General features: G+C 40.1%; 1 protein-coding gene across 1 annotated transcript in view; it reads right to left on the bottom strand.

Moving 5' to 3' along the window:
- Positions 1-13,243: 13,243 nt before the first annotated feature.
- LOC126149915 (uncharacterized) overlaps positions 13,244-13,937 on the bottom strand; it is a 34,640-nt gene continuing 33,946 nt past the window's right edge. The window contains exon 3 of the mRNA XM_049915839.1: positions 13,244-13,935. Within this exon, the coding sequence (XP_049771796.1) occupies positions 13,577-13,935 (359 nt within the window). The 3' untranslated portion in view covers positions 13,244-13,576. The remainder of the gene's footprint in view (positions 13,936-13,937) is intronic.

Genomic DNA, 13,937 nt, shown 5'->3' on the forward strand with positions numbered 1-13,937 from the left:
TTCTGATCAACACTAAACTAACACACAATATTTTTAGCGCAACGCAATCTGACTTTCAATAATTCCTAGAAAAGAATGGCCCTGATTCATGAAAGATATAGGTCGTTGTTAAACAACCTATACATTTCATGAATCAGTTACCTCACAAAAATCTTCATTACACGAACTACTGCAATACAGCTAGCGCCAATACTGCCAGCTAAATAAAGGATTCTAACTACTGAAGGCACTAACTACTGATAGGCATAGTTAGCAAATGAAAGATTTTGATAGAGAACAAACAATATACACTCCTGGAAATGGAAAAAAGAACACATTGACACCGGTGTGTCAGACCCACCATACTTGCTCCGGACACTGCGAGAGGGCTGTACAAGCAATGATCACACGCACGGCACAGCGGACACACCAGGAACCGCGGTGTTGGCCGTCGAATGGCGCTAGCTGCGCAGCATTTGTGCACCGCCGCTGTCAGTGTCAGCCAGTTTGCCGTGGCATACGGAGCTCCATCGTAGTCTTTAACACTGGTAGCATGCCGCGACAGCGTGGACGTGAACCGTATGTGCAGTTGACGGACTTTGAGCGAGGGCGTATAGTGGGCATGCGGGAGGCCGGGTGGACGTACCGTCGAATTGCTCAACACGTGGGGCGTGAGGTCTCCACAGTGCATCTCGATGTTGTCGCCAGTGGTCGGCGGAAGGTGCACGTGCCCGTCGACCTGGGACCGGACCGCAGCGACGCACGGATGCACGCCAAGACCGTAGGATCCTACGCAGTGCCGTAGGGGACCGCACCGCCACTTCCCAGCAAATTAGGGACACTGTTGCTCCTGGGGTATCGGCGAGGACCATTCGCAACCGTCTCCATGAAGCTGGGCTACGGTCCCGCACACCGTTAGGCCGTCTTCCGCTCACGCCCCAACATCGTGCAGCCCGCCTCCAGTGGTGTCGCGACAGGCGTGAATGGAGGGACGAATGGAGACGTGTCGTCTTCAGCGATGAGAGTCGCTTCTGCCTTGGTGCCAATGATGGTCGTATGCGTGTTTGGCGCCGTGCAGGTGAGCGCCACAATCACGACTGCATACGACCGAGGCACACAGGGCCAACACCCGGCATCATGGTGTGGGGAGCGATCTCCTACACTGGCCGTACACCACTGGTGATCGTCGAGGGGACACTGAATAGTGCACGGTACATCCAAACCGTCATCGAACCCATCGTTCTACCATTCCTAGACCGGCAAGGGAACTTGCTGTTCCAACAGGACAATGCACGTCCGCATGTATCCCGTGCCACCCAACGTGCTCTAGAAGGTGTAAGTCAACTACCCTGGCCAGCAAGATCTCCGGATCTGTCCCCCATTGAGCATGTTTGGGACTGGATGAAGCGTCGTCTCACGCGGTCTGCACGTCCAGCACGAACGCTGGTCCAACTGAGGCGCCAGGTGGAAATGGCATGGCAAGCCGTTCCACAGGACTACATCCAGCATCTCTACGATCGTCTTCATGGGAGAATAGCAGCCTGCATTGCTGCGAAAGGTGGATATACACTGTACTAGTGCCGACATTGTGCATGCTCTGTTGCCTGTGTCTATGTGCCTGTGGCTCTGTCAGTGTGATCATGTGATGTATCTGACCCCAGGAATGTGTCAATAAAGTTTCCCCTTCCTGGGACAATGAATTCACGGTGTTCTTATTTCAATTTCCAGGAGTGTATTTACCTAAATAATATTCAAAAGTCATCATATATATATCATATATATATGATCTGGCCTTGTAACAATAACGAAAACAGCCTTGCTGTGCTGGTACTGCGAACGGCTGAAAGCAAGGGGAAACTACGGCCGTAATTTTTCCCGAGGGCATGCAGCTTTACTGTATGATTAAATGATGATGGCGTCCTCTTGGGTAAAATATTCCGGAGGTAAAATAGTCCCCCATTCGGATCTCCGGGCGGGGACTACTCAAGAGGATGTCGTTATCAGGAGAAAGAAAACTGGCGTTCTACGGATCGGAGCGTGGAATGTCAGATCCCTTAATCGGGCAGGTAGGTTAGAAAATTTGAAAAGGGAAATGGATAGATTAAAGTTAGATATAGTGGGAATTAGTGAAGTTCGGTGGCAGGAGGAACAAGACTTCTGGTCAGGTGACTACAGGGTTATAAACACAAAGTCAAATAGGGGTAATGCAGGAGTAGGTTTAATAATGAATAGGAAAATAGGAATGCGGGTAAGCTACTACAAACAGCATAGTGAACGCATTATTGTGGCCAAGATAGATACGAAGCCCACACCTACTACAGTAGTACAAGTTTATATGCCAACTAGCTCTGCAGATGACGAAGAAATTGAAGAAATGTATGATGAAATGAAAGAAAGTATTCAGATTGTGAAGGGAGACGAAAATTTAATAGTCATGGGTGACTGGAATGCGAGTGTAGGAAAAGGGAGAGAAGGAAACGTAGTAGGTGAATATGGATTGGGGCTAAGAAATGAAAGAGGAAGCCGCCTGGTAGAATTCTGCACAGAGCACAACTTAATCATAGCTAACACTTGGTTTAAGAATCATGATAGAAGGTTGTATGCATGGAAGAACCCTGGAGATACTAAAAGGTATCAGATAGATTATATAATGGTAAGACAGAGATTTAGGAACCAGGTTTTAAATTGTAAGACATTTCCAGGGGCAGATGTGGACTCTGACCACAATCTATTGGTTATGACCTGTAGATTAAAACTGAAGAAACTGCAAAAAGGTGGGAATTTAAGGAGATGGGACCTGGATAAACTGAAAGAACCAGAGGTTGTAGAGAGTTTCAGGGAGAGCATAAGGGAACAATTGACAGGAATGGGGGAAAGAAATACAGTAGAAGAGGAATGGGTAGCTTTGAGGGATGAAGTAGTGAAGGCAGCAGAGGATCAAGTAGGTAAAAAGACGAGGGCTAGTAGAAATCCTTGGGTAACAGAAGAAATATTGAATTTAATTGATGAAAGGAGAAAATATAAAAATGCAGTAAATGAAGGAGGCAAAAAGGAATACAAACGTCTCAAAAATGAGATCGACAGGAAGTGCAAAATGGCTAAGCAGGGATGGCTAGAGGACAAATGTAAGGATGTAGAAGCTTATCTCACTAGGGGTAAGATAGATACTGCCTACAGGAAAATTAAGGAGACCTTTGGAGATAAGAGAACCACTTGCATGAACATCAAGAGCTCAGATGGAAACCCAGTTCTAAGCAAAGAAGGGAAAGCAGAAAGGTGGAAGGAGTATATAGAGGGTCTATACAAGGGCGATGTACTTGAGGACAATATTATGGAAATGGAAGAGGATGTAGATGAAGATGAAATGAGAGATACGATACTGCGTGAAGAGTTTGACAGAGCACTGAAAGACCTGAGTCGAAACAAGGCCCCCGGAGTAGACAACATTCCATTGGAACTACTGACGGCCTTGGGGGAGCCAGTCCTGACAAAACTCTACCATCTGGTGAGCAAGATGTATGAGACAGGTGAAATACCCTCAGACTTCATGAAGAATATAATAATCCCAATCCCAAAGAAAGCAGGTGTTGACAGATGTGAAAATTACCGAACAATCAGTTTAATAAGCCACAGCTGCAAAATACTAACACGAATTCTTTACAGACGAATGGAAAAACTAGTAGAAGCCAACCTCTGGGAAGATCAGTTTGGATTCCGTAGAAATACTGGAACACGTGAGGCAATAATGACCTTACGACTTATCTTAGAAGAAAGATTAAGGAAAGGCGAACCTACGTTTCTAGCATTTGTAGACTTAGAGAAAGCTTTTGACAATGTTGACTGGAATACTCTCTTTCAAATTCTAAAGGTGGCAGGGGTAAAATACAGGGAGCGAAAGGCTATTTACAATTTGTACAGAAACCAGATGGCAGTTATCAGAGTCGAGGGACATGAAAGGGAAGCAGCGGTGGGGTAGGGAGTAAGCCAGGGTTGTAGCCTCTCCCCGATGTTATTCAGTCTGTATATTGAGCAAGCAGTAAAGGAAAGAAAAGAAAATTTCGGAGTAGGTATTAAAATCCATGGAGAAGAAATAAAAACTTTGAGGTTTGCCGATGACATTGTAATTCTGTCAGAGACAGCAAAGGACTTGGAAGAGCAGTTGAATGGAATGGATGGTATCTTGAAGGGAGGATATAAGATGAACATCAACAAGAGCAAAACGAGGATAATGGAATGTAGTGGAATTAAGTCGGGTGATGCTGAGGGAATTAGATTAGGAAATGAGACACTTAAAGTAGTAAAGGAGTTTTGCTATTTGGGGAGCAAAATAACTGATGATGGTCGAAGTAGAGAGGACATAAAATGTAGACTGGCAATGGCAAGGAAAGCGTTTCTGAAGAAGAGAAATTTGTTAACATCGAGTATAGATTTAAGTGTCAGGAAGTCATTTCTGAAAGTATTTGTATGGAGTGTAGCCATGTATGGAAGTGAAACATGGACGGTAAATAGTTTGGACATGAAGAGAATAGAAGCTTTCGAAATGTGGTGCTTCAGAAGAATGCTTAAGATTAGATGGGTAGATCACATAACTAATGAGGAAGTATTGAATAGGATTGGGGAGAAGAGAAGTTTGTGGCACAACTTGACCAGAAGAAGGGATCGGTTGGTAGGACATGTTCTGAGGCATCAAGGGATCACCAATTTAGTATTGGAGGGCAGCGTGGAGGGTAAAAATCGTAGGGGGAGACCAAGAGATGAATACACTAAGCAGATTCTGAAGGATGTAGGTTGTAGTAGGTACTGGGAGATGAAGAAGCTTGCACAGGATAGAGTAGCATGGAGAGCTGCATCAAACCAGTCTCAGGACTGAAGACCACAACAACAACAACAACATATATATATATATATATATATATATATATAACAGTTCATGATATACACTATTACAATTTTACTCTTTCTGATGGAAACACATCCAAATCGTCCGCTCTCATCTCTCTCCCACATCCACCACTACTAGTGTCTCACCTCCAACTGCGCAACGCTACGCGCTGTCCACATACAACTGCCCAACACTACAATAGCAGATATTCCAACAATGCCAGCCAGCCACAGACTGCACACAGCACAGCCAGTGATTTTAATACAGAGCGCTATGTGACGTTACCAACATAAAATCCTAAACAGCCTACTTACATAGCCCCCATGCTCCCCACACAAAATTTTACAAGTTGTTTTGGGCAGTGGCCAATAATGATTTGATAAAATGTTTCATAATTACAATGACAAAGATATCAAATGCACACTTATTGATGCAATGTTGGTGAAAAGCAAAAATTGTTCTAATGAAGACAGTCCTGATCATTCATCACAATAGTAATTACAGTTTTCTTTTTTCTTCTCAAAGTCTGGGCGGTAAAAGAAAATGCACATGGAAGTAGTGGATTTCCATGCAGTCTTGAAGAAGTAGTGTTTTCCTTCCAACAGAAAGACAGTGCTGACTTTTGACATGCAGACAGGTAATGGGCCACAACAGAGCAAACCCACAACAGAGTCAGGCGAAGTTTTGAAGAATATTGGTAGGTAGGTCATCACAGACCAGACCCACTATAGATCTGATAGAGAGTACGGTATCGGTGGGCCATCAAAGGTGCAGACCCACTGCAGTCCTTGTAGAGACGGCCAGCAGCCATCTGTTGCGACTATGCAGGTGCACAATCACCATAGAAGAGTTTTGTGGACAATATAGCAAGTCCATAAACCACCACTTGTCCACTCACAAAGTTCTTGGAATTGTCCTTAGAACCAGCAATGCTGTTAACCAGTCCATTGCTGAATTATTAACACATGTGCAAACACTAACAGTCCCAACTTCTCACATATTGTGCATATACTATGATCGACAGAAACGTGTGCAGTGAAATGAAACTTAATTTGAAGAACTGGTGTCTATACATTTATAAACAGCATAAGAATACAACTACAAAGGTACAAAACACATCATTAAAGAACATAGCAATACAGATAACATTTGTAGTAATATGGGCTTTACAAAAAATAGAAATAAACGTATACATCAGTGTTAGAGGAATTATGACATAAGTAAATAAATAAAATAATGAGAATAGTTTCCGAAACATTAACTTCTCACATGAACATTAAAACAAAACAGAATAAATAATGTCTAAACATCTTTACAAAGTAAATAACATATTATTAGAAAATTTCTACAACACAACTCTTATCAGATAAACACATAAAGTCAGGAAGAACACAAATACACAAGGGTACACAAACACATAGCGGAATAACACAAAAGGAAAGAACAGGGTTTGTTTTACTGCAGTATTTTGCAAACAGAACTTTGTTTACTTCTTGGAGATCTTCCTTCGTTCATTGTTATTCCCAAAAAGTCCTATCTATACCTGATTTCTGTATTCTATTCAAATCGTCTTTCAAAATAATTATTCTTCATTGCACAGTACCTTTTTTTAAAAAACTTTTTTCATTTAACTTCTCAATGCATTTCTTCCAATTCATTGCAACTCATTCTCTTATATAGCCTACCCCCTCTTAAGCTTACTTAAATCTACTGAGCTCAGATGCATAAACTAAGGGACGATGCAATGCAGCAGCAAAAAAATTAACACAAACAGCAATGACAAAAAAATGCAAATTGGCAAAGCAAGCAGCAGTATATATGAATTAGCAAAGCAGATGCAATATTACAACTAATATAAGGCAATATGCAGCGAACAAGAAAAATAAATCAATAGTAAAACTGGCTTCACTGAGTAATACAAAGTGAAATTCAGTAGCACTATGCCTGGCAAACAGCAGCAGCAATTGTAGTAACTTATATCTAAACATGACAAACCCACAAGCAGAAAAAATAGTACACTAAAGACAACAATGCAGATAAGGGAAATGTCTATTCACATCTTAATGTCTGTGTCATTAAAGTGGTGCACCACAAGAACTAGTCTACAAAAAAAATACCAAGTACTTGAAAAGAAAATTATGTATGCAGTTACTGTTATTAGTCCCTTCTTATTGTTCTTTCCTTTCCAAGTGCTCCTTTTTTGAAGAATGTGGATCATAAAATTGTTATTTAATACATCTGTTAACAGAAAGTGTTCACATTAGCAAATGCATTTAATTTTATTTTATAAAACCAATGCTGCAACACAGCTGGAAACCAGATATAAAATGAAACAAGCAACTATATACAAAGCAAAGCATAAAAACATCATTCAATAGCCATGTGGCATTTCATAAGTCAGTAGAAATTCTCTCAACTCTCGTAGAAAGACACTTGTCATAATCAGGTGTGCAGATGAAAGAATATTTCCCATCAATTCATAAGCATTTCAGTAAATAGCACAAAGTATGAGCTCCAAAGTGTAATCATATGTCTCCAAGTAATGAGCGTGTCGTATTTGCTATGCTTTCTACAAAGGAATGTCAATAGCGAGGTAAATCGCCTGTTTTTTCTCCTCCTAATGGCTTTTTCTCCAGGCCACTGGCGCAGTTTGGAGCCCACAACACATTACATCAAGGTCACGTAGCTTTCTTACCCAAATATTTACGACAGCAGTTTGCGCTACAGAGACAGTCTCATATAAAAAAAAAATCACAGGTCGAGAATTTGCGTTACAAATGTGTAGAAACATAGAAACAAAATCCTATAAATATAACAGTGTCCAAAAATTTTTCGCCATCACTGTGATGCATTCATGCATGTGCACACATTTCATAACTCTTAAAGTACGATTCTTGGTTTCCATAATCCTTTTTCACAAATCACGAGTCCCTACCCACTACTCATTATTCCTTACCTTATTACACATATACATATTCATCGACACTTCTTCAATAATTCATCATAATAAATACGCAGCATAATCAAATTCCTCAAATAGCATCAGTTGTGTAGCTGTCAAATAAACTAACCACTGTGTCATCTGGTATCTCTCAGAAAGTACTTTAAATCCAGAATGTATTTTCAATTAAACCAAAATGTTGAATTAAAATCTCATTAGCAGTACCGGTATATGTTCTAAGTATGTGAGGCTTATAGTCATTACGTAATTGTGCAACTAACAAGCAAGAATGAACACACACAATAACACTGTGTTTTGTGTTCACTATAACAATGCATTCATAATGACTGTCTAAATATGTTCCCTAGGTTCTAGACTGGATAGTTAACTTCAAAACATTGTTGCATGTTAACAGTTTCTAAGTGTGACATAGTGTACTAGTAACGTGAAGTGAAAAATTTTATAGCAAAGATTAAGTTAAAAAGCAGATTATCTCTCAATAAACGGTTTTACATGTGAAATGTGGTGCAATCTTTTACCATTTCTAGTGCGCAGAGTTTCATCTTCAAAGCAATTATCATGTTGTATACGTCGGTAAGGAATGCTAAAATTATTCTCAAAGTTAGTGTCTATGTTATTTTTCTCTGAGCCAGCCGGCGCACGTGGCTGCCTGCAGTGCGAGTCATTTTCTGTCTCTTTGTTGACCCGCGTCCTTATTAGGATTCGGAGACCTAACTTCTACAAATTCACCTTGTCGAGAGGGCCCTGCCCTATTCGAATTTCGCCAGTTCTGATGAAATTCTGATCTGTCGTTATGTTTATATCGTCTGTCGTCATGTCGGTAATTTCTGTAATTTCTTTCTTGTCGGTCATGTGGTGGAGAACTTCTCCCTGAGTTGTAACTGCACGGTGAACCGTTGTGTGTGATGTTATTGTCTACCTTGATAATAATTGTGTTGGTTCTCATATTGTCTGTTTCTATGGTTATCTCTGTCATATTCATTGCTAAGGAAATGCGATCTTTCTCTGTAACTATTTTTACTCTGCCAACGATTTTCAAACGGGTGGTGTCTGTTTTGGTCACGATTTGCGTTGTAAGAATAGACTTGTGTCCAGCTATTATTTCTGTCATCGCGGAATTGTAACAAATGTGACTTGTAATTGTTGTGTTCCTGTTTCTGTGTCCCGTGACTGTCATTGTCAATTTCCAATTCTTGTAACAGTCTCTGAAAAGCTTCAATTTCGTCTTTGCAACGTCCTGCCAAAATAATATGTCGTAAATGTTCAGGCAATTCGATTAAGCAAATGCGGATAAGTTCTGAGGGGCTGTATGGGTTTGACAGATACTGATTCTTATGCAATATATCTTCAAAATATTTCACAAGATTGGAAAATTCAGATTGTTCAAAATGTTTCATCATTATGATGCTATGTTTTACTCGGTCTTGTGTAGCTTGAGACCAATATGCTGAGAGGAAGGCATGATAAAATTCTCCTTCACTGTGACAATCGTGAATGACCGATCGCATTCTTACAGCTGGTTCATTCTCTAAATAGCCACACATCAATTCTAATCTGTGCTCTGATGACCAGTTGGGAGGAAAACAATGAGAGAATTGATGAAGCCACGCTTATGGATGAATGTCATTGCCAGAATTCTTAAATGTTTTGAATTTACGTGTAGTAATGAACAGCTTATAGTCAAAGTCATCGTGTCGGCGAGTCGCATATCGGTCATTGTTATGTCAAGTTGGCGGTTCCATCTCAAAATTCGGTGCACCTTTCCAATTTCTTTCATAATTACCGAAATGCCCTGTGTTATTATTTTGTGGCTTTTCCGTATTTCTAAGTTCCTCTTCCCGTGTTGGAGCGCGAGTGTCCTCTGAAATACGTAATTCTTGTATTACCTGTGTCAACTGATCTTGTACTTCCCGGATTTCTCTTTTGTGTTGGGTATTAATTTGATTTTGATTTTGTTAAAATTTGTTAATTTGTTCATACTCTTCTGTGTCAGTGAAGGCTACGGGTCTTGTGTCATTCAGATTATCATCTACCTTTGTAGATAAATTATTTAGCTGATCCGAAAGTTCGACTACTTTCTCTGATAATGAACTAATTTCCCCCATGTGACTTTCTGAACCAATTTTCAGGGTATCTACTGTGTCCTTTAAGTTTTCCTGAGTTTTTGCAAATTGCGTAACCGAATCGGTAGATGCAACTGAGTCAATTTTAGCCCGCAAGGTCTGGTGATTTTCATGAACAATTGTTTGCAGTTCTTTTATGGCTGCTTCGTGATTCTGTAATGCATTTCCATGCCGTGAAAAAATAGGTTCAAAATGCTCACTAATTTGTATTTTTACGTCATTACAGACTTTTTGACATTTCGATTCGATGTTATGTGACTCAGTAGTTAAATCTTCACGTGTTTGTTGAAGTGATTCTTTAATTTGTTTCTGATTTTGTTCCATTTGTTGCTGTGACTGGTTTTGATTTTGTTCCATTGCGTCTAACTGTCGCTGTGTTTGTCTCTGGTGTTGTTCCATTGTGTCTAACTTTTGAAGATTTTGTTCCATTGTGTCTAACTTTTGAAGCTTTTGTCCCATTTGTTGCATTAATTGTAATAACAATGCACTGATGTCTGAAACATGTTGTTCAGTGCTATTCGGTAGTGCATTTGAACCGGCAACATTCGCATTTTGAAAATGGGTCTTGACTTATTTGAGAAAACGGTGAGGACGCAAAACCGGAATCTACAGTATTTGCAAGATTGTGTCCTGTCATTTCGGATTCCTGAGGCAAGCTGTTGCCGACCGATCGATCGATAATTCTTCACTGTTCACTAATTGTTTCACTGTCTACACCATTATTTGCCGCCCGCTCCATTTCCCTATGCACAATTACCAAATTGCTACTTTGAATGTCTGTTAATTCATTACACGGTGGTGCTGATAAGCTACGCTCGTCGTCACTATCATTTTTCAATTTACTTTGGAGCCTAGTGTTACGTTTTTCACACACCCTAATTATCACGCATTTCACACGATAACACAGAAAAGCATAATTTGAAGAGTAAAATAAGAAAACACATTAACATAGCAGTGAAAATAATACTTATTTAATTGCAAGCGCAGCTGCGAAATAATTGGTGCAAACTACATGCATGCCACAACTGTTTTACTGTACAACAATGAAAAACTACAACTACAAATGAAATTCTCTCTACAGTTACGCTCTAGCAATAAACAATACCTACACTAATTACACAAACTACAAGAAAAAATCAGAAGATTCCAGTGAGGTATACTCGGCTAAGGGTCGCCATATGAAACGTCGCCTTAGAAAAATTTATGAATTACAGTGCGAATAAACCTCTTACGTCATTTGATTTTCAAACAATTGAGCAGAACTGAACGAACTCAGACGTTTCTCTCTTTACTTATTCTGATCAACACGAAACTGAAACACAATAAATCCCTACAAAAGAATGGCCCTGACTAACAATAACCTATACCTTTCATTAATCACTTACCTCACAAAAATCTTCGTTACTCGAACTACTGCAATACAGCGAGCGCCAATACTGGCAGCTAAATAAAGGATTCTAACTACTGAAGGCACTAACTACTGATAGGCATAGTTAGCAAATGAAAGATTTTGATAGAGAACAAACAATGTATTTACCTTAACAATAATGAAAAGTCATCATATATATATATATATATATATATATATATATATATATATATATGTTCATGATATACAGTATTACAAATTTACTCTTTCTGATGGACACACGTCCAGATAGTCGGCTCGCAAAATTCTGCCATCTCTCTCCCCGCATCCACCACTGCTGGCGGCTCACCTCCAACTGCGCAACGCTACGCGCTGTTCACATCCAACTGCCCAACACGTCAATAGCAAATATTTCAACAATGCCAACCAGCCACAGACTGCACACAGCACAGCCAGTGATTTTCATACAGAGCGCTACGTGACGTTACCAACACGAAAACCTAAACAGCCTACTCACACCAGATTCGCGATACTGTCTCTCGGCATCTTCAATTTCTCTTCCGTGCTACTGATTTCAAGTGCTCGTTCTATTTTGTATAGCTTCGTAATATTACAGTCAAGTGCTCGTTCCATTTCATACAGATTCGTAATATACAAGTCACGAATTTAATCAATGTATCAGGATCAAAATGCTTAATGCTAATCTTGCAATATTTTCGTTATATAACCTAATCAAACCAGGGTTTTAAACGTACATTTTTTGCATCGCAGTATAATGAAATGATGATAATAATTGAAATGATATAATAGTGATATCACTAACAAAAACGGCACTAACAGAACTGAAAGAATGATTCTGCATATACCTAAAGCTGTTTGGAATTATTACTGCTGGTTAAAAATTAATAACAGTGGAAATACTATGTAAGCTTTCACGGCAGGTATTGTCTTCACTTAAGACTTCCGGGCTGATAGGCCGTGGTCGAAGTTCGCCGCTTTACCTCCGAGGATGTCTCTCGCATCGGAGACGAAACGTCAGGAGAGAGTTCTATACTCCGACCACGGCCTATCAGCCCGGAAGTTTTAAGTGAAGTGGAAATACTACTACTAGTAATTGAAGCAAAATAGTAGTAGTAACAAGGTAATACAAAATAAACCGTGAGCAAGGATAAAAAACTAAGACAATTTGACGTAACGAATTCTAATGGAAATTCATGTAGGCTGCTCCAGCTATGGCCTTTGGGAATAGAGGTTGCTTGATTGTAACGGGATAGGCCATCAGTTATCATCTGGAACCAGAGAGTAATTCTATTCTCTGATACTGCGAGGGAGATAATTCCAAAGTCTGTATACTATCGGATTCTTTTACCTGTTTATTTTGCGTTTGTAGAAATTTAAAGATAACTCCAATTCAGTATATCAACTGGAAACATCGTCTAAGTCCTTTCTGATGATTGTGTTTCATAGTTTATCTCAACATGTTGTAAAGTAGCAGCTGAAGATAATTTGTGTAAGACGAATTGTTTTATGTAGTTTCATGCTAGTTTGCCATCTGCTAAGGTTTAATTAGAGGGCAGGTTTATCAAAAGTGTAAAGGCATTGTAAATAAATAACAGCCATAATCTGGTTATACATACACCAGGCAAATTTTTGTGACGAGTGTACAGAATATGACCATAAGCTACTATCCCTCAACAACGACAACATTTATCAAGGATGGTTTGTCGTTGTTTAAGATGTCTTGTGGAAATATAGTAAAATATGTGTACTAGTGTATTCAGCGAACACCTTTGTTATTTTTGTGCTTACTTTTCCACTGCAGTGAAACTTGCTGTCGGTTGGCTCTTATATAATAAAATAAGAATTTTACGAATCAGATTTTTAATGTAATACATAATACAACTGGAAACGAAATCTAACAGCTTTTCTTAAAATACAGAGTGGAATTCATTTTGAGACTCCTACTTCAAACAACAGGGTCGGCTGAATCGCTGCTCACAAAACATGGCCGAAAAAATGTTTGCTGTATAGGTCTGAATCTCAGCTTAAATTTATTATCAGATATTTTCAATGGTAAACTGAAGCTGAGAAGCTAAACAAGAAAACAAAATTTGCTGTGAACAGTGAGTGAGCTAGCCATATTGTCTGAAATATCTACAGCAACAGCAGCTTGAATACCGAATAAAGTCGAAGTCTACAAGCCACTACGACAGTAGAGTGCTGCATCCAACCACGGCGATGGGCTTGTTTGGCATAAAATCTTAGATAGCGTACGACAGACCAATAGCAATTCCAGGTTCATTCGTCAAAGAATTGATGGGGGAGTAGCTGGAGAGATACCTAGTCGTGTACCACGGGTATATGCCGGTCGTCTTGAAGACGATGTCGAGCGTGTACTTGTAGAACTTGGGGCCGGAAGTGCTGTATTGATATTTTTCAACTCGAGGGGGGTGGCCTTGGGTGCCATTTGTCAGCGGGATGTCCAACTCCTGGCCGTGTCTTGCGGTGCCTTTGAAGGAGCCGGACGCCACCTCGTACGTCTGCACCGGGGACACAGAGAGTTTCCACTCGAAAAGTCTAAGTTCAACCTCCTCCTCGTACGTTCCATTGGACAACGTGTCT

The sequence above is a fragment of the Schistocerca cancellata genome, chromosome 2 (assembly GCF_023864275.1).
Source record: "Schistocerca cancellata isolate TAMUIC-IGC-003103 chromosome 2, iqSchCanc2.1, whole genome shotgun sequence".
NCBI lineage: Eukaryota > Metazoa > Arthropoda > Insecta > Orthoptera > Acrididae > Schistocerca > Schistocerca cancellata.